This window comes from Corythoichthys intestinalis, chromosome 5, assembly GCF_030265065.1.
Source record: "Corythoichthys intestinalis isolate RoL2023-P3 chromosome 5, ASM3026506v1, whole genome shotgun sequence".
NCBI lineage: Eukaryota > Metazoa > Chordata > Actinopteri > Syngnathiformes > Syngnathidae > Corythoichthys > Corythoichthys intestinalis.
Window position 1 is genome coordinate 36,666,278 of NC_080399.1, and position 25,172 is coordinate 36,691,449.

A 25,172-nucleotide genomic window follows, 5' to 3' on the forward strand; every position below is an offset into this window, starting at 1 on the left:
CATCGAAAGTCATCTCCACAACAACACAGATGGTGAACCGGAGAGCTGAGAATATGTTCCAATCCACGGTAAAATCAGTTTTAAATTACCAAAAACACATCGACACGAGTCATTGACAACAGTCTTGTCTCGCGCTAGCCATGTTGAATAAACTCCGCTCTCCTCGTATGTTTACTTCAGCGCGCAAGTCCCTCCTCCTGCCCTCGTCATTTTACTAACGTCACGTCTGCCTGTCGCTGATTGGTCCACTCCGCTGTCTATTTGCTGTGGCTTGCTCCGCCCTGGAAATTGTATCCGCTGAATGGTGGCCAGACTCAATAGCTGGAACAGCGGTGAGTCTGGTGTACCAGGCAACTTAATTACATTAATAAATTGTCTTTGTATGAGTGCTGGTTGTTTCTTACCATTGCTGGTATATTGTCCGTGACCGTTGTTGGTATAGTTATTGTTGCCATTTATAATTTTTTTGTTCTGTGTGTGTGGCCTTTACCATTGTTGATATGGTTTTCTTTCATTTACAGTGCCTTGCAAAAGTATTCGGCCCCCTTGAAACTTGCAACCTTTCGCCACATTTCAGGCTTCAAACATAAAGATATAAAATTTTAATTTTTTGTCAAGAATCAACAACAAGTGGGACACAATCGTGAAGTGGAACAAAATTTATTGGATAATTTAAACTTTTTTAACAAATAAAAAACTGAAAAGTGGGGCGTGCAATATTCTTCGGCCCCCTTGCGTTAATACTTTGTAGCGCCACCTTTTGCTTCAATTACAGCTGCAAGTCGCTTGGGGTATGTTTCTATCAGTTTTGCACATCGAGAGACTGACATTCTTGCCCATTCTTCCTTGCAAAACTGCTCGAGCTCAGTGAGGTTGGATGGAGAGTGTTTGTGAACAGCAGTCTTCAGCTCTTTCCGCAGATTCTCGATTGGATTCAGGTCTGGACTTTGACTTGGCCATTCTAACACCTGGATACGTTTATTTTTGAACCATTCCATTGTAGATTTGGCTTTATGTTTTGGATCATTGTCCTGTTGGAAGATAAATCTCCGTCCCAGTCTCAGGTCTTGTGCAGATACCAACAGGTTTTCTTCCAGAATGTTCCTGTATTTGGCTGCATCCATCTTCCCGTCAATTTTAACCATCTTCCCTGTCCCTGCTGAAGAAAAGCAAGCCCAAACCATGATGCTGCCACCACCATGTTTGACAGCAGGGATGGTGTGTCCAGGGTGATGAGCTGTGTTGTTTTACGGCAAACATATCGTTTTGCATTGTGGCCAAAAAGTTCAATTTTGGTTTCATCTGACCAGAGCACCTTCTTCCACATGTTTGGTGTGTCTCCCAGGTGGCTTGTGGCAAACTTTAAATGAAACTTTTTATGGATATCTTTGAGAAATGGCTTTCTTCTTGCCACTCTTCCATAAAGGCCAGATTTGTGCAGTGTACGACTGATTGTTGTCCTATGGACAGACTCTCCCACCTCAGCTGTAGATCTCTGCAGTTCATCCAGAGTGATCATGGGCCTCTTGGCTGCATCTCTGATCAGTTTTCTCCTTGTTTGAGAAGAAAGTTTGGAAGGACGGCCGGGTCTTGGTAGATTTGCAGTGGTCTGATGCTCCCTCAATTTCAATATGATGGCTTGCACAGTGCTCCTTGAGATGTTTAAAGCTTGGGAATTTTTTTTGTATCCAAATCCGGCTTTAAACTTCTCCACAACAGTATCTCGGACCTGCCTGGTGTGTTCCTTGGTTTTCATAATGCTCTCTGCACTTTAAACAGAACCCTGAGACTATCACAGAGCAGGTGCATTTATACGGAGACTTGATTACACACATGTGGATTCTATTTATCATCATCGGTCATTTAGGACAACATTGGATCATTCAGAGATCCTCTCTGAACTTCTGGAGTGAGTTTGCTGCACTGAAAGTAAAGGGGCCGAATAATATTGCACGCCCCACTTTTCAGTTTTTTATTTGTTAAAAAAGTTTAAATCATCCAATAAATGTTGTTCCACTTCACGATTGTGTCCCACTTGTTGTTGATTCTTGACAAAAAAATTAAATTTCATATCTTTATGTTTGAAGCCTGAAATGTGGCGAAAGGTTGCAAGATTCAATGGGGCCGAATACTTTTGCAAGGTACTGTACCATGTTGGTATGAAATTGTTTTTGGTTTGAGTGTTACCTGTGGTAACTTCATCACAAGGGACAAAATTTGTTACAAAAATGTATATGTGCAAAACTGTTTGGACTGATTTTTTGGTGGCCTACATTTTTGGATTGAAGTAGCAATAATTTTTTTGTTCTTAATTAGATGCGAATAGGGGTGGGATTAAATAAATTTTCTTCTTCCCATTCCTTTTCAGGCATGTAGTTGATGTTGCAATGTTACTTAGCTTTGCTGCTCTTTTTTGTTACATGATTATATGAGCTGTATATATTTGTTGTCTTGACAAGGAATAATGGCCTGAAATAAACGAATGAAATGAAAATGGAAAAAAAAAATGAAATACTGAGCTGCATGAAATTATCTCTTCTTAACCAATGAAATCGTGAAATCAACACAATCTATGTTACCCATAAAGACAGGAAACAATTACCTTCATTTTCGGACTACAAACTGCTACCACACTACTTAGAACCCTGCGGCTCATAGAGCTGGGTAGCTGATTTATGGATTTTTTAATTCATTCATTTGTTTATTTATTTATTCATTGATTTATGGTTAAAAAGTTGATTGTCTTTGGTGTACATATCCTATAATGAAAAGTGGAAACCTGCGATTTATAATCCAATACGGCTTATTTATGAACAAATATAGTTTCCTTTTTGCCAATTTGGTTTCGCTTACATGGGCCAAAAATTACGGTGAATCGCATGACTGCTAAAGCATTTGACAACGGAATACACTTTAGCACTGACTTTTTTTTTTTTAACAGTAAAATTTCATTTTCAATTGCAGTTTTTTTCTTTAATGTGTGGCAGCAATGTAGTGCAAGTCTGCACTATACTAGTATTTGTTGGACGCTAATAGTCATCTGCCAGCTCTAAGCCAATAAACTTCTTGGTCAATGGTTTTGAGACTCTTTGACATTCATTTGCATGGCGAAAAGTCTTGTGACTGCAGGTGTGAATTGACTGTATAGAATGCAATGATGTCTTATGAAACAAGTAAAAAAGACTACAGACATGTCTTTGTGGTGTTTCTGAACTAATTCTGCAATCACAGAGTTGAAATAGACAAGTGAGAGTAGTTCCCATACAACAATAAATACGATAAAAAGTAGTTGAAAACTCAAAACTTATTGTATTTTGTGTGTCTGTCAGCACATCTTGTTGGCAAAGTTCTAATGAAGTGGTTAAATGGTCATTATATATTATTCCCCCCACCCCCAAAACAGAAGATCTTTGATGAGAAAATGACATCAGAATAATTCCAAGGATTATATGAATTGAAAGTACTGCAATCAGCTAGGGCTTGTCTGGTTGCGTCTGGTCGTGCGGGGGTCCCGTCGGGCGCGCGGTGGTCTCGCGGGGGGGTGGGGGTGCCGCACCGGTGTCGCCCCGGGGCCATGGCCCTTCCCTGGCCAGCCAGGGTGGGGTGGAGTGGGGTGGGGGGTGGATGGTGTATGCGGCGGCCATAGTTCCCTCCCGAGTCGGCTCGGCCGGAGCCGTGTCTCCTTGTACCGGGTAACGGGGAGGTGCCCCGTAGTGTCATACCGCGCACCCCTCCTGGCCCGGGGGTGGGTTGGGGGGGTTGCACCTCCGTCACCCTTGGTCTGTCTCTGGCCCTGTCCGCCACCACGATGGCTGCTGCTGCCCTCCTGCTGGCAGGGTCGTCGGCGGGGCCTCGGGTGGGGTTTGCTGTCCCTTGCCGGTGGGGTGGACATCCCCTGGTCTCCGGCGCTTGGCGTAGCACCTGTTCGGGTGTGGGGTGGGTGCTCGGGCGGCGGGGGGAGGGGTGGGCGGTTGCTGGTGCACCAGGGGTGTTCTGGGGCAGGGGTTGATCGGGGCCCTGGCACTTCTCCCGCCCTGCGGCCGGTGGTTCTGGTGGATGGAGCCACGCCTACGGGAGCATTCCTCTTAATTCACGCACTCCTCACTTTGCACTGTAAATATCTTTCACCCTGGCACCTACATACTCATTCATTTCTCCAGGGAGAGTTGTGACGGGGCCAAACATTCCCGGCCCGGCTCCCCCCTGATTTTAATGCATCACATACTATGGTTGTGGAATGGATGGGACCTGTTGGGGGAGGTGCTTACGGTTACCTCCTCACGGCAGGCCCTGCCATTCCTGCACCTTTTAAAACGCACCACACACATCATACTCCACGGGAGAGCTCCGGCAAAGGTCGGTGGGAAATTCCATGCAGCGGTCCCACTGCCCTAAGCCGAGCTCTCCTATTTTAATGCATACATTGCACTACCCTCCCCACACAATCCCATCATGCTGGGTAATGGCTGCCAGCGGGGAACCTGGCAGCCACAGTAATAGGGTGGTAGGTGGGTCCCACATTTTTTCTCTATGGCGTGGCTCCCAGGGCGTGACCTACCCTGTGCCTGGGCTGCCGGCCGCGGGAGTGGGGGGAGGTCGGGGCTCCTCGCCGTTCACCTGCTTCCGCCTTCCCCTTTCTTCTCTGCCTGGGTATCCGCCCTGCGCTCCGCCGCGGGTCGCTGGCTGGACACCAGTGTATCGGCTGGATGTTGCCTGCTCCGGCGGGGGACCGTTCCCTGCCCTGGGCTTGGTGGGCCGCTGGGGGTACCGCGGCGTGCTGTGCTGGTTGGGGGGCTGCGGGACTCGGACTGGGGTGGGGGCGGGCGTGAGTTTGGTGGTGCGTTCCCTTTTCCCATCCCTGAGGGCCAGTTGATGGGAGCGCGGGTGGCCCAGGGGACCACCTTGGATCCCGGGGGGGGTGACAATGGCTGCTTTGCTGGGCTGCGGGAGGAGGGATGGGCTGCGCTGCGCATCACTGGAAATATTTTACTAATTATTTTTATTTACACTTTTAATTTGATTTTTCTTATATATATATATTTGTGGAGGGCACCTAGAAAGCTCAGCAGAAATGTATGTTGCAAGCTACTAATGAAATGAGCAAGTCAAAATGATGTACCCATATATTTAATGAGAAATATATTGAGCATTCTTACAACTTATGTTGATGTACGTTGCATAACCATATATGTTGCACACACAACATAATTAACTGTGTAACTGTGTTTTGTTTTTGTTTTTTATCCTGTGAACGATCCACACTAGCATAGCAATTGACTGGTAGAGTCATAGGCGGATCTACTATTCAGGCGAAGTAGGCGATCGCCTTAGGCCCCCAACCAGTAGGGGGCCCCCAACCAGCTGCCCTTGCCCCAACGAGCAAGGGATTGGGCCACCGGAGCCAGCAGCACCCACAACTATTCGTCATATATAATTATGTCAGCATACCAAACAAACAAATAACAAAACAAAAAAGGAAAGCCATTTGAATGCTGCATTTATATTATCTCTCCCCCACACACATGCACCACAATGGATTGTTCCACGACGACGGACTGAGTATCAGTCACTTAGCTTCATTTAGCGCCGTTTAGCTTCGCTTAGCTCCGTTTAGCGTCACTTAGCTCCGCTTAGCTGTTCGTTAGCTTCACTTAGCTCTCCCGCGTTTTTCACGCCACTAAACTCGCTATTTTTGCAGCTCACTTGCTACTTTGCACGTCGGCTATCGTTTATTTCAAACACATGAGCAAACGTGTTCTCCATGAGAGCCAAAGTTCAGTGACGGAGAAGTTAAGAACAGGCCACTAATGCCTTTTTTAACTTTCTTCTTCTTCACACCAAACATAAAATACACGACAGCACTTCGCCTGTGGCGAAAAAATGCAGTACAGTTCCAATTAGTCATACAATAACACTCATCAGCTGGTTAACAGCACTTGCTAACAAAAAAAATTAAATTAAAATTAAATCTATAGGTGACACCACAAGCAATGACGAAGAATGTTTTTTTACGGAGTGTAAAGCTTTCAGTTAACGGTTTAGCGAACGTACCTCCGGTGAACATTTCAAAATAAAAGCCCGTCATGTTCGTCATATAAATAACGATTTCTGGAGTTAATCCCACATACTTCAGAATTAATATTATAATATGTAGAGTAAATACTACAGAATACAGATTCTGCACTAAGAATAGCTTTCAAATGACTCTTTATGACAAGTATGATTGGCAATGAATAATTATTATAATTATTATACTACTATTATATATAGTAGTATACTATAATAATAATGCTAGATTTTTTTTTAATTGTTTTGAATAATGTTGGAAAGGCAAAGTCAGTGTTCTGAATCTGTTTATTTTCCATTCTTTTGCACTAGTAAATACTATCAGCATTTAACCTTATTGTTTATTTGTGACTAATTATTGTTATTTACATGATTATTTGTACTTTAATAAAGAATTTACGTGTTCCAAAATGGTTTTGTGAATTAATAAGCGTCAACAAAAATTTCATTGCTAAATTAGTAAAAAAAAAAAAAAGAAAGAAAATTATTAGATTAGTCGACAAATCGTAAAACTAGTCGGCTGACTAATCAGGAGAAAATTTGTAGTTTAGGACAGCCCTAGTGTACCGGAACATATTTTCTCCACACCCTTCTCACCTTTTTAACCCCTGACCCATGCAGAGGGCCCCTGGATACGTTCGTCCTAGGGCCCAAAATTGCCCAGTCCGCCATTGGGTAGAGTTGGTTAGTTTTGATATGGACCATTATTTAGTATTTTGTTGCATGTGTCTCTTTCTGTTGTCCCTTTGATTCATGGTTGTCAAAAAAAATCATCAGTCTGTTTTGTGCTATATATCTTTGTTTGCTTTTTAAAAGAAAACAAAAAAAAAATCCATGCTCTATCTGAAAATACCATTCATCCCATTTGTGTCTGTTTTGGTGTCAAGGAGCATTAGAGGAGTCCTCAAAACACGATCCCCCATTTTGCTCATGTTTTGCCACACATCATGACGCAACACAATAAGCCCCCAGTGAGACATTATATTGCACCTGAATCCTCCGTTTGGCACCGATAACAAGACATTTGATTTTGGTGTGTGTGCCACTGCAGTTTGTCATAGTGACACGTTTGATTTGTCAAGGCGTCTTTAGACCACAGAGCCACAACACATCCAAAGAGTTTTTAGTCGTGACTTGACTGTCCAGAAATTCTGTAACATGCATCAGTGCATGATGCATGCAGTAACTCTGGAATAAGTGGGGGGAGCATTTTGCGAGGCCTGAGGAGGACACAGTGGCTGGTAATCAGATCCTGCGCCTCCCTCAGACCCTCAGGCAGCCAATAGGAACCAAAGCAAACCAAACCTGACTGTGAAATTGTATTAGATGTCTGCGCTTAATCGAAAGTGGGGGGAAGAAAGGATACAAACTCATTTCTGAATTTTTTCCCTGCCAATCGTAATTCTGCTTCTTTTACCACAAATGCACAATAATGTCTTGAATAGGGATGTCCCCGATAAGATCACATGATGGGAAATCGTGCCTGATTTCAGAGGATCGGAATTGGGTAAAAAAAGATCGGGTTTTTAAAATGTATTCATTTATTTTTAAGTATTAACTCATCGGCTGCCTTTGACGGTGATAGATGTCCAATTATTTTGACTGGAAGGGCTGGCAGCAATCATTCTACTGTTGTACTAACAACTCTTTTATATAGCTATAATGTTGGGTTAGCTTTGTTCAAATTGGGGGAAAAGGGATTGGATGTTCTGTTTTACCCCTCCTAAATACATTTCCAAGGTATCAGCTCGGGATTCGGTACCAGCAGATCCTCAAAGTGGACTCTGACTCACATGAAAAAATATGTGATTGGGACATCCATAGTTTTTAACATGAAACGATCCACTACAGGAGCTAGATACGTGTATATACAGTATAATATAATTTATGTGTGTGTGTATTACTCAGACCAGCCCTTCTGGCACCAACAACCATGCCACCATGCAACGTGAGTGTATATCAGAGGTTACACTAGACTTTTTCGTTGTCTGTCATTTTGACTGACAGGGTCATAAAAATCCGGTCATAATCTATTTTTACCCGTCACTTAAATTTTTAAAATGTTGATAATGACATTGTGGTGACCCTTTGTTTGGCATAATTCACCTTCCGTACTTGTGTGTCCATTTGGCCGAGCGCATTAGCGGCTATGACACAGTCACGTAACAGAGACACTTAAGAGCCGCGCGCGTTCCGGCTTGAATAGAGAGTTCACAGAGAGCAGCAGAGCTACAGCGGCTGGACACAGCAATTCGAGCTAACAAGACTTAACATTGCATACCGCTTCAACATATTCAATAGTATTTGGTTTTCATTCATTTTGAATTAATATTCTGTCCGAACAAGCTTAACAGAGAATCCACACCGTGCCATCACACATCAAGCAGATGAATATGTAACTTTTTCTCCGCAGTGACAAAAACAGCTGACTGTGGCCCCAGTAGGTAGGCTACATTATGGAACAATGAAATTAACAGTTCACCTGCTGTGGCCTGAACGGAGTCTTACACCTTCCTCCTGGTGCGCATTAACTTGAATTACGTGCCCGCTTGTGCAGTCCCTGTTTTTTCACCTCTTTTATCAACACCATCGTCGTTTTGGGGCTTTTTGAAGAAACTTCGGACACTCAGTTGCCTTGACATTTTTCAGAGTAAGGCCAACGACGTCATGCATCAAGAGAGACAATAGCTAATTAATATGCTCGCTCGCCACCCTGTGGTCTGGGGTGTGAATTGCAACCTGTCAAAATGACAGGTGGACTTCAGTTTTTTCCGTCACCGTTTTAAAAAATCGGTCAACGACGGAAAATATTCGATTAACGCGACCCCTGGTGTATATATATAACATTGCCTTGTCAAGTATAGGGCTTCATTTTGATTATCATTGTCAGAACCTAAAAATAACAAATTACTGTTGTCAGTGAAGTTGTTCAATACATAGTTTATAATAATTGTATTTTAGGTTGACAAACTAAGAATAACTAATGGTTATGATTTCTGCAAAAGCAGAATGTTTGATGCATCTGTTCTTTTTGACACATTTGGATTATGGCAGTGTACGTACTCTTGCGGCTCATCTATAATATCAATAATGTTGTCGCTTTTCAGTGGTTTGACAAGTCTTTTTTTTTTTTTTTTGCTGTTTCACAGATGTTGGCCCGTTCAGACTGGGAACACAAAAGAGGCTCCCGAGGATCACAGGTGGGTTTCTCCACACCATAGTGCACACGCACGCTCGCAGACACTCACACACAGACAAGACTGTCTACAAACATTTTTAATCTGCAAAATCACTGAATGAAGTCAGTGAAAATGATCTTTATATCTAATAGAAAGTCAGGTTTATTCTCTGTTTTTTCTGGTACATAATGTAATATGCTCATATAGGCTACATAGGGACCAAAAATCACAACTTGATATGATGAGATTTGGAGAGATATGAACCAAGAAAGTGCTCAGCTTAAATGCAAAGGTTGATTTTGGGGGTGGGAATTCAACAACAACAAAAGTGAATGCAGAGTGGAGAAGACTACGGTCAAAGATCTCAGTTGTACTTTGTGACATACACACATACTTCTGCAAACTACAACAAGATATTATTTGTGAAATCTATACATCTATATTATCAGTTTGAGTGTACAAAGCTTCAACGTCCAGCCAATGTACACCGTCATGCTGTCCTCATTCATTATCAGGCTCGGAGTGGCTAATCGGGAGGGTCGGGATACATCCCGGTGGGACGGCCCGATGTTTGGGCCGGTCGTAATATACCAGTAGATTTTTAATGAAGCTGTCAGTAAACTTGTTTACCCTTAAATACCTGCAACATGAAGCAATTATCAGAGAATCCCAACATTTGAAAAATAAGGTCCTAATGAACTTTTTTTCCAAATTTGTAAAAAGACAAGTCGAAATGAATATGTGTAATAAGCGGTCTAATATCTATTACCTTTGCTAAATCCTGTTTTTTCTCATGGAACCTGCAGATGCATGTGTTGACTTGCATCCATCATTTTTTTTCCCAAAAAGAAATGTCAAGGAGGAACTGGCTCACATTGACTATAAATGTGACCACCAATTGCTGATTTCCCTTATGAAAGAGCCCTAAATTGTTTTTTTTTTTTGTTTTTTTTTTTTCTAAATCCACGATAATTAAGTGCGGTCAGGATGCAAACTTTGCAAATAGGTCATTGTTATGGTTCTTCTTGGGAAAAAAAATAATTTTGTTGAAAAAAAATCTTGTTTGTCATGATATGAAACAATTTTGCCGCGGCACGCTTTACGACTCCGATGCAGCCAACCACCACCACAGCTTAAAAAAATCCCAGGGGAAACCCTGCAGTTGCCACATGTGTAATTCAAAACACCTGCAAAAGGTTCCTCAGCCATTAAAAAGTCAGTCTATTTTATATAAGATAAAATTATAGATAGTACCTCAAAAATAAGATGGTTACTCCACACAGAACCCGTGCTTGAGCCCTTGATCGCAAGACGTTCAGCGGACATGCTAACCACTCTTTCTCTGTGCCTCCGTTTTTACAATTTTTGGGGGGGGAAATTCATGTTTAATTCATCTTTACAAGTGTAAAAAATCTTTTCTTGTTTCTAATGAGGCTTTAATTTTAATGATGTAGGGTATGCACATTGGTCAACTCCTGTGCTATAGGTGTATTTCAAAATTAAAATATATTTTTTTTTGCACTGCAAAAACTTCCACCAGTCGCAAGTTTACTATTGACAGCATGCGATTGATCACAATTAAAAAATTTAATCGCTTGAAAGCAGGATTATTATTACAATATTTCAATACGGTAGGTCATTATCAAAGTGGGCCGGTCTGTAGCATGAAACTCCAGGGCTGAAAATGTGTCCCATTTCGGCCCTATTCCTGCATTAGTGTCGTCTAGTGAGCCTGGAACTCCAGACTCACTGCTGTTCCAGCTATACGTAGAGCCTGGCGACTGTTCAGCGGATCAAATTCTCAGGGCGGAGCAAGTCACGGCAAACAGACAGCGTAGTGGACCAATCAGCGAGGGGCGGTCGTGACATTGCTAAAACGACAAGAAACTCTAGCGCGAGGACGTAAACATACGAAGAGCGTGGAGAACAGTGAAGTTTATTCAACTAGCTAGCCTGAGACAGACTGTTGGTTTTAGCGACTCAATTTGGTTTTGGTCATTTAAAACTGAATTTACCATGGATAGGAACATATTCTCGGCTCTCCCGTTCGCCATCTGTGTTGTTGTGGAGACGACTTCCGATGCGCAAGAGTGACGTTGCTCGTTAAGAACACGTCACGTAAATAAACAAATCTGATTCCACGGACGATTTCGTTCGGGCTCGAGAGGCCAATAAGGAGGTACAGTAGGTCCTAGACTCTATAGCTGGAACCCAGTGAGTCTGGAGTTCCAGGCTACCCTCTAGTAGCATTCTTTTTCTCATGAACCTTACTACAAACTTGGATATCACAGCAGAGCTGCCTCTGACATTCAAACACCCTTCCCAATAAAAATAAACACATTTATGAATATAAGATGTCTTATAAACTTAACGTTTGGTTTCGAAAAGATCTATTAACAAGCCTTTGACACTGCATGAGACCGGATTGTATGAGCTATTTTGTTACAAATGCCTGCTCAAAACATTTCAAACCAATCTACTTTTGCCACTAGAAATAACCTATAACGTCACAGTGAAATATCTTCTCATCCTTCATATGCTTTTATCCTCTTGTCAAGTCAAATGTATTTATATAGCCCTTAGTCACAACAAATGTTTCACAGAGCTTCACAGGTTAATAGTAGGTGAAACTCCTGTGATATCGTCACTTTGGGGTCATTAAAGGCCCTGCGAACTGCATCGAGGCACAAGTTGATGGAGGACTGTTATACACACAGGCACACAGAACTTCGACATTGCCTACTCCATGTTTGGGACGTGATTTTTTGTGGGGGGCATCATCGATGTATCGAACTGCCATGCACCGAGCCACAGGGCACCACTGCAGATGACAAAGAGAACAAATAATGCCCTTGGACGTTGGCATGACACTTTGCGTGCCTGTGTGTTTGATGCTGCTATCAGCAGAAAACGAAAAAAGACAGTAATGAAAGCGTGAGATTAGATAGTAATAATAAATCCTGCCAAATTGTTGTGGGATGGTAACATTAATTATTTTTTAATGACATGATCAGAACTCTTGCTATGCCTCGTAATCAATCAATGCGTGTCTAATTTCCTGCTTGAACTCACTGTGGCGGCACATGTCAGTGCAACAGTACACCACATTTGATTGATACACCCTGTTAGCCATTGGTCATTTTGCAAAGCTTGTGTCCATCAGTAAATCGTGAAACTGACTAACAAGATATGGGAGTTCTCCATCTGTAGGGTATTTTACCCCGGCTGCACTTTCTTGGTGCACTGTAGCTGGTTCAGTTTCACCGTGGCATGACAACTCGTTGTATGGATTTTCATTTTTTTCTACTCTCAAGCCAAAGCCCATGGTGGATATTTCAGCTTAGATTGCAGTACATATGTAACAAGTTTTATGTTGTTAGTTATTGTAAACAATGCAAACCTAGGCGAAATTTCACATACAGTGGGGCAAATAAGTATTTAGTCAACCTATAATTGCGCAAGTTCTCCCACTTGGAAATATTAGAGAGGCTTGTAATTGTCAACATGGGTAAACCTCAACCATGTGAGACAAAATGTGGAAAAAAAAAACAGAAAATGGCAATAACAGAGGCCAAACGTTTTCTGTAACTCTTCACAAGCTTTTTACATACTGTTGCTGGTATTTTTCGGCCATTCCTCCATGCAGATCTCCTCTACAGCAGTGATGTTTTGGGGCTGTCGTTGGGCAACACGGACTTTCAACTCCCTCCTCACCCCGTGGCGTCAAAATAACAAGAACGGTGAGCAAAAAGCTGGGAGCTGGGATCACAGTAACAACGGCTACTATTAGTAACACAATGCGCCGCCAGGGACTGAAATCGTGCACTGCTAGACGTGTCCCCCTGCTGAAGAAAGTACACGTCCAGGCCCATCTGCGGTTCGCTAGAGAGCATTTGGATTATCCAGAAGAGGACTGGGAGAATGTGTTATGGTCAGATGAAACCAAAATAAAACTTTTTGGTAGAAACACAGGTTCTCGTGTTTGGAGGAAAAAGAATACTGAATTGCACCATACCCTCTGTGAAGCAGGGGGGTGGAAACATCATGCTTTGGGGCTGTTTTTCTGCAAAGGGACCAGAACGACTGATCTGTGTAAAGGAAAGAATGAATGGGGCCATGTATCGAGAGATTTTGAGTGAAAATCTCTTTCCATCAGCAAGGGCATTGAAGATGAGACGTGGCTGGGTCTTTCAGCATGACAGTGATCCTAAACACATAGCCAGGGCAACAAAGGAGTAGGTTCGAAAGAAGCATTTCAAGGTCCTGGAGTTGACTATCCAGTCTCCAGATCTCAACCCCATAGAAAATCTGTGGAGGGAGTTGAAAGTCCGTGTTGCCCAACGACAGCCCCAAAACATCACTGCTCTACAGAAGATCTGCATGGAGGAATGGGTCAAAATACCAGCAACAGTGTGTGAAAAGCTTGTGAAGAGTTACAGAAAATGTTTGGCCTCCGTTATTGCCAACAAAGGGTACATAACAAAGTATTGAGATAAACTTTTGGTATTGACCAAATACTTATTTTCCACCATGAGTTGCAAATAAATTCTTTAAAAATTAAAAAATGTGATTTTTTTTTTTTTTTCACATTCTGTCTCTCATGGTTGAGGTTTACCCATGTTGACAATTACAGGCCTCCCTAATATTTTCAAGTGGGAGAACTTGAACAATTAGTGGTTGATTAAATACTTATTTGCCCCACTGTATGTCGTCGCTTCTAATAAATCATTCTCTAACATAACATTTGAGTGCACAAACAGTGCTAAATAAACTGAAATGTTCCACAGGCAAGGCACGCCTCTTTTGGAATTAATGCGTTGATATTGATTTGATTTTGATTGCCCCCACTTCCCCTTACATGGCCTTAGACTTCAATAAAACAGGAGTAACTACATTCTGTGGCAGTGCTGCAACAGAGAAACTGTGTTCAACAGAGTTTGAGTAATTTGCTTGCTTCTAAAGAGATCGTGAAGGGAGTTGGGCGAGGGCTTGTTTGGGAAGTTGGAAGCTGAGTGCTGGGTGTAGTTTTGGCTAGAGGAGTCCAGCTGGGACCCGGGAGAATCCAGAGGGACTTCTGTGTTAGTCCTCTGCTATGATTCACACTATATCACTGCTTTGTTATTCTAAGAGGAGAACTCTGCAGCTAATCCATTCAGGGCCATTAAATGAATGTGTGCTGCCACTGAAAGGGAATAAGTAAAAACCCAAAATGAGACCAAAATTCATGTAGCATGCATAGCTTATAGGATTGAAATGTGTTTACTTGGAACATCAAACACCTCATTTTCTCTCAAGTATGCCCCTGAGGCCATTTGTCCCAGAGTTTACTTCCCCCTTGAGACTCATTCTTTTTTCACTATTGCCCAGTTTCAACAATCCCACACATCACTGTCCTCTTACTGCGGACTCCAACCACGGCCTGTTTAGACAAAGGAGCTGGGGGGTTAAAAGTGCACAATGAGGACACAAGCTGAAATAGCAAATATGGGACCTCATTTTGTGTACTCCATTAATAATCATCATTAAATTGTGGACTGAATTCACCCAATGTCATTTAGGGACTCTAATGTTTAAAGTGGGATGCTCTAAAGGTGTGTGCAATTTCTGATTCTTAGATTATTCGCGATTCGGCCGAAGAAGATTTCAGAACGATTCACGAACATCCATATTCCGATTATTTAAATATGCCAAGTAGAGCTGAAACGAATACTCGAGCAACTCGAGTAACTCAAGTTTAAAAGCTGATCCGAGTAATTTTAATCACCTCGAGGAATCATTTCATTTTGCCAGCTCTAAGCATCACGTTATGCCCGGACTACTTTTAATGCGGGACAACGCGCTGACGTCACGTGCGTAGAGGAAGAAGCAATAAAAAAATACCTTACTGCAGCCGACAGCCGTTACAAACTGCGCCGACGTTGCTAAAAACTACGCCCTCATGTTGCTACGGTGGTAGCAGCCTAGCAGGTAGCGTCTGATGCGTGTCATAGATATCACATGTACGTAGAACTACATGCGAAATGACCAATTTGGCGGCGTTAATAAAACAGCCGCCATCTTAAAGCAGTACACTTCTCGGCGCTCATAAATAAGATTAACATTACTTTCACTCGCTCACGTAACGTTATCCCTGTGGAGGGCTAGGTTTCTATTCATTATGACCACTGTCGATGCGTGGCTAACTCTTACATACAGGCTTTATTTAATCTGTGAAAACAGCGCTGTAGAGTGATTAGGGTGTAAAATAAAAACTAGGGCTGTCAAACGATTAAAATTTTTAATCGAGTTAATTACAGCTTAAAAATTAATTAATCGTAATTAATCGCAATTAATCGCAATTCAAACCATCTATAAAATATGCCATATTTTTCTATAAATTATATATATATTCTGTAAAATAAATTGTTGGAATGGAAAGATAAGACACAAGATGGATATATACATTCAACATACGGTACATAAGGACTGTAGTGGGCATTTCACTCTACTGTCATTTAAATCTGTCTATGCTGTCCTCACTCCGAAGCATCTACTTTTTCCAAAGCTAGACAGCTAGTGAACGACGCCTTAATAATCAGACTTCTTCCTTTTTCGTCTGATTTATAAATAAAATGGCCTCAAACCATTGTCCTCTTTAGACCGTCGTAAAACTACAAAAAAAAAAAGTACACAAGCATTGCATTAGCAACAACGTTAGCTTAGCATGCTATACAGGTTCACTAAACATAAAAAAAAAAAAAAAAGCATCTCATACAAAAAATATAACATTTCGCTTACTAATATAATATGTACATTCTTTACGACAACCATACTTACGAACAAATCTTGTCCAAGGATCATATAAGCACAACATTACAATGTAGGCGTCAGCCCGAGACGTCGTGCAGCCATATTGAACTGGCAAGAAAACAATAAACCATGTCGCAAAGCGACCACAAGAGTTCGCTGTTAGACAGCACAAAAAGCCTTGCTGTAAAACTTACCAAAAGGCAGAATACTGTCTGAGCGGGACATGTGCGTTGATTGCGTCAAATATTTTAATGTGATTAATTTTAAATATTAATTACCGCGCGTTTACGCGATAATTTTGACAGCCCTAATAAAAACATAATAATGCTAACTGTCATTTTTAGTGACTGGTGCCTAATGTGCTTCCATACAGCACAGCATTTATTTTGAACACTGCAAAAACTCAAAATCCTATCAGGACTTACAGTTTAGACTAACTTAAAACTTAACTAGAACTTATAGCTTGACACAAGTGAAAATTCAATTGAAACACGTAGGAAAAACTCCTAACTTTTAAGTCATGTGTGTTATCAAGCGTAATGACATTTTTAGGTAAGAAATATATATATATGGCGGAAAACACAGACAAGACTGAAAAAGCAGTTTCTGCTCTTGCACTCCTCTTTAAAAGAATTTGCTGTATTTTAAGCCAAAACAACGTTTGTGTTTGATAGAATAATATGTCTATATGCTGCCATAGCAGATTCACGGCGCATTAAGCCCCCGAACTATTTTTAATTTGCCTGCTTCACCCTGGAAACCCCCGTTTCCAGACGTCGCGCAACCGTTTTTGTTTTAACCCAGCCATGAAAACAAGGTAAGTAATTATATTTATTATTCAAAATGTCTGTCATTTTTGGTTTAGAATCATTAATTGATTTCTAATATTTTGTTTAAAAAAAAAAAAAAAAAAAACGACTTTAAAAATTTATTCACTCGCATATGTTAAACTTTTAAACAAATTACGTCACAATGGAAAAAAATGGCGTCTGTAAAAAAGTCACGGATATCTACCTCATAACTATCGCTTCATTGTATTTTTTTGTTACTGTCGCATTTCCCCCAATATGTTAGATGATAAATAATCAATCCAAACAAAGAAAAATTGAGAAAAAAAAACATTTAAAAGGGTAAATATATAAAAAGGAAAATTTCGACCACTCCTTGATGTCTGCGATTTCTGCATCGCGACCCTTGTTATATTACCATGTTTCACCCATAAAATCCCCCAAAAATCCAGCTGTGTCCATTCACAGCTGTGTCTTGACCCTCAGTGATCCATGTGACATGGAGTTTTTGGAATCGAAACAAGGTAAGTACGCGATAATATCTCGTTAAAGTCATGGCGTCTGTAATTCTGCTCTCGCGTGCTCTCACCTCCATATAGGGTTTTGCTGTTTAAAAAACTTTTTTTTTTTTTTAAATGCCCTCCTGTCCAAAAATGTTCTTCCCCCAGAAAATTGAGATTTTAAGCTTTCCAATGATGTATCACACATGCATATCGGACAATTTTGAAATTTGGCCAAATTGGGGGTCTCAGAGCGGAACTTCAAGTCACCTGAGTGTTTTCCGGCATATATATATATATTTTTATAAGATATAAAAGTTTTTGGAGTGAAAGCAGTCTTTTTTTAGTCACATTTGAGATGAAATTGTTGGCTGTTTTCAAAAATATGCATCGAAAATAAAGACATTAGCCACGTTTACATGCTGACTTTTATTCATACCGATTCAAATCATTCCGAATGGAAATTTCAGATCAGCTGTTTACATGTCACTTCATCTATTCCGATCCAGCGTTTACATGTGTCTGCCTTTATTCCGAAAGGACGTTTGACAACTGCCGTCTGACATGCGCAGATTAATCAAAACAAAGCGTCACGTTGCAAAACATGGAGATCGATCGTCAGATCAGCTGCTGTTTTAACTTTTCGAGTGGAAACAAAACTTCAGAATGACACGCCGTTCATTTAAAAAGTTGTGTGGGCTGGTGGAGGGATTCATGGATATAAACTTTCCGCCGGACTCCTATTAGGTGCGCTGTGCGTGTGCTTGGAATCCATGTTGCAAGTGACGTTACTTACGTCACCGAGTGACGTCACCACGTCAGTACGGAGCATGTGCAGAAAGAACGCAACCAGACACCATTCCGCTTCCCTGTTTACATGATATAATTTTACTTCTAATCGGTTTGGGAAAAGGAATATTCCACCCCTGTGAATCAGAATGAAATTCCATTCGGTTTGGGCCTGTTCATTCCGAATGAGGTGTTTATATGGAACACATTTATTCGGTTTGAACAAATATTCCGATTGTAATTGGAATATTTGGCTCCATGTAAACGTGGCAATTGATTGATTGAAAATGGTTCAATATTACATGAAATGTCTTGTTTTCTCATCTGTATGTATAATTGCTCTTTACCTAAAAAAAAAAAAAGTTTTATCCGATTATTCAATTAATCGATAGAATTTTCAGTCGATTACTCGATTACTAAAATATTCGAAAGCTGCAGCCCTAATGTCAAGTAAAGCAGAACTAAAACACAGGCGGCGCGGTCTTCGGGACGCAATGAGGAACGGACCGAGAGTTCACATCTACAACTCATGCCTCTAGATACAAAACAGCAACAAGCATGGCTGACCTAACCAACTATCCTCTCCGTGAGATCAAACAAGCGCCCATAGATTTAAAAGCAGACGTGTGGAATTATTTGGGATTCTACGAGAAAATCTAATCTAGAAAATAGGGGATTTCGAAGAATGTTGAAAGCAAGCCGAGGTATGTCATCCCATCCCGACGCCGTTTAACTGACACGGCAGTCCCGTATGGCGTTATATTGCCAAGCAGACTAAAGTAAAAATCATGTCATCGCAGTCGAATGTAGACAGAGTTGCGAGATGTGAGGACATCTGTAGCCCCAGAATTGTTTGTTACAGTAACTGCCCATTTCATAAGCGATGAGTGGGAGCTGAAAGCACACGTGCTTCAAAAAAGGGCAATGAACAAGGTTGTTATCTTGGTCTTTGAAAAAGATCCAGATAATGTTATTGTTTTTTTTTTGTTTGTTTGTTTTGAATGAGATGTCTCGGCGCGCCACACATCCCGAACCATTTGACAGATTGGCATCGTTCGAACGTCCCCGAAAAATTTTCCGTTTGCCCGTAAATGCCGATTCTTCGAGAAAAAAAAAAAGTTTTTCAAAATGTATGTAGTCCTACAATTTTTGACCAAATCACATAATTTGGACATCAAAATTTCCGAGATAATGAGGGGCATAAAAGTTGTATACAGAATTTGGAAAAAAATTACGGTTTCCCAAATTTGCCAAAAACTTTTCCAATCATTTTTAATGGGATACAACGTTAAAATTTCCCCATTCACTTTCAATGGAATTTCCAATGAAATTTACATTGCATTGATGCCCATGTATGTCGGATTTATTTATGCCAATGTATTCGGATTCCATTGAGGCATATGTAACGCCATGGACGTCCAAATTTCTCATTAATTTCCAATGGCATTAACTTTGCATTGAGGCCAATTTAAACAGATGCCATTGACGGCCATGTATGTCATTTCTATTTATGCCAATGTACTTGGATTCCATTGACGCATATGGATGTCGATGCCATGACGACCATGGACGTCCAAATTTTTTCCCATTCATTTTCAATGGCAAAAAATCCAATGTCCCCATTCAAAAGGAAATGACCAGATATCAATGGGACATGTCCCCCAAATGTCCCCGATTCCACTGACGCTTATGGAGGGTCATGCCATTGATGGACATGGACTTCCAAATTTCCCAATCATTTTAATGGCATTTACTTTGTTTAATGCCATTGACGGACATGTTTGTTCATTCTATTGATGCCAAGGTACTAGGATTCCATTGGCGCCTTTGTAAGTCGATGCCATTAACGGCCATGGATGTCCAAATTTTTTCCCATTCATTTTCATTGGGAAAAAAAAAAAAACGTCACCAAATCAACAGGAAATGACCAGATATCATTAGGACACGCCCCCAAATGACCTGATTTGACAGGCCACGCCCCCAGAATGTCCCCAAATCAACAGGAAGTGATGCCCCCAAAATGTCCCCAAATCAACAGGAAGTGACACCTCCAAAATGTCCCCAAATCAACAGGAAGTGACACCCCCCAAATGTCCCCAAATCAACAGGACAATCTAGGCTGGGCTAAGATCTGTATCTCCACAGAGCAAAGACCCAGAGTAATTTCTCCAGAAATTGCAGTTTCTAGTTAATACTGTATAGTTGAGCTGCTAAGCGGTGCTGTAAATAAATGCAACAAAAAAAGACGTTTCTGTTATTACAGATAGTGTTGCACCGATACCATTTTTTGGCCCCGATACCGATACCTGGCTGTGCAGTATCGGCCAATACCGATACCATACCGATACCACCCCGTTTATATATATATTTTTTTTCTTCTTTTTTTCTAAAGAGCTACATAATTGGATGTGAAATCATTGCTATCAAGGCTTTGTCAGGTTGTTGCTTACCTTTGCAAAATAGGAAAAAGACTAGTACAAAGTATAATACTAGACCAACAGTAAGAAAGTAAAAATAAATTCATAATAATAAACTGAATGAACTGAATAAACTTTTTTAAACCTCTCAAAGGCCAAACAGTGCAACTTTCATGAAATTATTGTCACATTCTGCTGCTGGTTAGATTGTGTTTTGTTGCTGGGCTGGTAGTGGGGGCGTTCCTGACGTCGCACCTTAATCCAATGCAGGCTCATCAACGGAGCATTTAAGCACGGGTGATCTCAGAGAAGGCTGCCGAGATATTTGCCTTGCTGATCGCCATTTGACATCTCGCACTATAGTCTCCCTACATTTGCTTGTTACGCCCCTGCATTAGGTTTTTTCTGTTAGTGTGCTGCACTCGTTTGTAACCTCTACCCTGTGCAGGTATTTGAGTGTTTTTATTTTGGCTTTTTGGCTCGATGCTATCGTCTTAGTAACCTTCGAGTTTGTAGTATTGAGCTCCGTCAACCAGCTGTCACAACCTCCTTTTGTTATTTCTACTATCCTGCGATCGCGTGTTATTTTTGTTTGCAATCATTAAACCCTTGTACATATCCCCCGCTTGTTGTCTGCTTCGAGGTCCAACCTTGTTTCCGCATTTGCGGACGCTAACAATTATAAATAATAATAATTGACCACAGCATCCCGTCTCTCTATTAGCCTCCTTTTTTCGGGAGGGGGGAGTCCCTTATTTCTATTTCTGAAAGATGGCAACCCTACTTTGGAAACAGTTCCCAAATTACTGCAGCATTTTTTTCAGTAAAAGACAATAAAAGTAAAGTTGACGTAGTGAACTGACCAGACTTTGTTGCTCCGGTCCAGCGCCCTTCCTCTGGATAGCAGTCCTGCTCTTGCAGGCTCAAACTCGTTGTGTTCGTTCATGTTTCGTCTTCAAATGTTTAATCAGGTTCGAGGTATTGAAACTGGCGATTTAACTCCACATCTAGAAACTTTCAGGCCACAAATCTTGCATGCAGCCATTGATTTTAATCGACGGGATTTCTATTTTGAAATATTTCCCGACCGCCGCCATTTCTCCTGGTTTGTTTTTCCTCCATATAAAAAAGCGGCCTTGTCATTGGTCTGGATCAGGCCAATAGCGATAGCTGCTTGGTGTTCACGTGTCATCACACAACACAGAGACAGAGTGTAGTGAGCGCCAGGAGGAAAAAAATGGACCGGTAAATGGTATTGGCACCGTCTTTGTTGGTACTCGCCGATACCGATACCACCATTTCGGGCCGGATCGGCGCCCCCTGCCAATACTAGTCTCGGTATCGGTGCATCTTTAATTACAGACAATGCAGCTATTATGGTTGTCGCTGCCCAGCAGGGTAACTTTAGCCATCTGACATGCTACGCCCACACGCTGAACTGTGTTTTTTCATCTCATTAGCTAAACACACTTGACCTGTCCTGTATATTGTTGAGGTTTGGATGCAAAAGGGCGTGTTTTTTTTTTTTCTTTCTTTATTATTGACAGTCAATATAGAACCACAGACAGCAATTATGTAATCCACTTTAACACTGAAACTGCCAGGTTCTTTTTCATATTCAATTTCTAATCCGCGTCCGTAATGACCTGCTCGTAAAACTCACTTAAATGTCACTGGGCCGGTGTTCCGTCAGATTCTGCATACCATCAAAAATGGCAACTTTGCCATTCCGTTCTTTTTTTTTTTTTTTTTAATTGAAAAGGATTTTAACTCATTCACTGCCACTGACATCAAATCCATTTAAATTGGGATGGATGGAATTGAGTGATCATGTTTCACTGCAATTGAAGGCAATAGACGACCAATTCAGTTTGACAGGCGGCTTGGCATCGAACGATCGCTGCTAACCCTCCCAGTCAAAATGGACGAGATGTCTATAACTCTCAATGGCAGTGGTTCCTGTATGATTGAATCAAATTATATGCACACATATGAAATGTTATGTATGATAAATAGAGATCTTATTAGCACAAGTTTCTCCACAATTGTTTCGGAAGTGAGGAAATAACTTATTTAGCTTAATATTTAACTTATTTTTAAGTCGTGCTGAAGGAGATGTAACACAGAACAGGAAACGGAAAACTGGAAGCACTGCTTAACAACCACACTCGGAACATCCTCACAACCCTTAGTTTTATGGGTGAATTATTTAAACATAACATAAACCAACATAATAGATACTTCTGCACAAACCCACATTTTTGTAATCAGGGTATATTTTTTAAATGAAACATGCTCATGTATCCGATTTCTCTACTTTTGTAGCTGCTAGCCAGGCTAATGCGACCGCCAGAGTAACCAGATTATCAGGACAAAGGTTCAATGGTGTTGAAAGCTTCTATGTTTGTACTAACCTGCCTATAAAATGCGTAAATTTTTTTCACTACTGTAATTTTTGAACCATAACGTGCGCCTTACTAGCACTGCACCCACCAATTTTTGCAAGAAAATGATATTTGTTAATTAATTAACCGTACTGGACTATTGACCGCAGGGATTTTCACTCCAAAACACTCATTATCCTGTAAAAATCAACATATAAACCGCACTTGACAATACAGTAAGACGCAGGGTTAAGAAATGCTACACGATACTAAAAAAAAAAAAAAAAATGTAATCGTTTGACCTTCAAGAAAATTATATACCATTCTCAAAGAAATTCTTTTTATAATTATTTTGCAAAATTTAATAATTTCGGTAACAGGAGAGGTTTAGTCTGATTTTACTTTAGACAGTGAGACAAAAAATGAAATGTTTGGTTTTGCACAGTGTAAGTAAACCTCTGGCTTCAACTGTAGATGCATTTTCATGAATGTAAAAGTCATTTTCACTATTGTGAACTTGTGTGCACAAAGGCGTATGTAAATTCACAGCCACGAGTGTGCAAAAGCTGCGAGTGCACACAAACAAGGCTTCAGATGTGACTGCTGATTTGTTTTGACTAGCCTTGGCTCCTGAGTGCACGGGCCTTAATCTGGGCGTTCATCCACCGCACGCCTAATGACGCACTCGTCCAACAGTTCACACGGCCAGTAAAAAAAAATCTTCATCGCACAGGCCGCCATCATTTAACCATGTCACAACAGAATGTTCACGCATTGCGTCGTGTTTGACTTGGCGGTTAGCTGATCATAAAACAGTGTTTATTGATACTTGTTCACGGTTTAAACGTTTCATGTCAACAAAGCCGAATATCACCCTCAAGCATCAATCAATTCTCACTCTCTACTCACACACTCCCACTCCTTTGTCATATCAATCCAAATATTTCGCAATAAAAGAGTGTTTTTCCAGAAAACAGCAGTGATTTATGTGTGGTTCATAACCTGTTCGGAAAAGTTACAAACATTAAATTGATGTACATCCAAGAAAAGTCAAAGAATTGTTCTGTACCTCCTGAAACCTAGAAATAAAACATTGTGATAACTGTTTTTTTTTTTCTTTGTTTTAAAGATATGTCGAAAAGGTTTACACAGCAAATAAAATGATGAATGATGATTATCAAAAATTGCAGGAAATAGTTAAAATAATAGGATTATATTACTAAAATTTTTAATCTGTTTCAGATTTATTCATGATGTCAGTTAGGAGTCGAGGACACAAATGTGTCATATTCTTGATTCATTGGAAAATACTTTGTTATCAGTATCTCATTTTCAGTAGCCAGAATGACCCATTTACAAATAAATGAAAAATTACGTACAAAGCAGGACAAGAACAATGCAATTAGGGTTTTTAATATAATATCTAATGGATTGCTTTCAATTTTCATGGCAATGTTTTGGGCGCTCTGCAGGAATAAAAAGGAAGCTGAACACCACTTTTACAGGCACCAAGTACCATTTTGAGAGTTCAGCAAAGCTATGTACTGTATGTCAGGTTTTATGTCTTTCTTTCTCGCTATGAAACAAAGCCCTATATAAGATAGAATAGCATTTAACATAATACAGACTGCTATTTCAATACAGTACCCCAATACAATATAGTTATGATTCATCATTTGCATGCATAATTTTTTTTTAATAATGACATTTAAAATCCAGCTATATAGTTACTTTCAATTGTTTCATACCGTTTTGTCTTTATTTGGTTTTTGATTGAAATCTTTTTTATTGTAAGTTACATGCCTTTCAATATTGTCATTATGTTCATTATGTAGTTTTATTCTCAGATCATTGAATCGATCGCAATTGTATATATATCTCATATTGTCAGAGTAGATTCCATTTTATGGTTATTATCACTATCTCCTTTCTAATGCTGAGGTTTTCACAAAAACAAGTAAAAGTATATACTTGTGTTTATCTTTTTAAATGATAATTAGGAAATTTTCAGTCATTTCGTATTGTGATGGACAGTAACTTTTTCTTTTTGGTTGAACTGTAAATTTGACTGATTATGGAAAGGTGTGGAACCTTTCATAATCTGTAAAATTCACAGGATTTTTTTGTAGATGATGTGTGCATGCAAGACCGTGTGAAGATTTGAGACTCGCCAGGGGTCCTTGTTTTCTTTTTCCAAACAGATGTTGTACAGCAGCCATGCCCCTTTGTAACCATTTAAATTGGGAATTAAATAACCCAA

At 40.5% G+C, this 25,172-nt stretch overlaps 1 protein-coding gene across 2 annotated transcripts in view; it reads left to right on the top strand.

Annotated features, from left to right (window-relative positions):
• The window catches only part of LOC130915755 (cGMP-inhibited 3',5'-cyclic phosphodiesterase 3A-like), a 144,515-nt gene that overhangs the window by 87,768 nt on the left and 31,575 nt on the right, over positions 1-25,172 (top strand). For both annotated transcript variants that reach the window (XM_057835784.1, XM_057835783.1), the window contains exon 2: positions 9,216-9,266. In XM_057835784.1, coding sequence (XP_057691767.1) covers positions 9,216-9,266 — 51 coding nt within the window. The remainder of the gene's footprint in view (positions 1-9,215; positions 9,267-25,172) is intronic.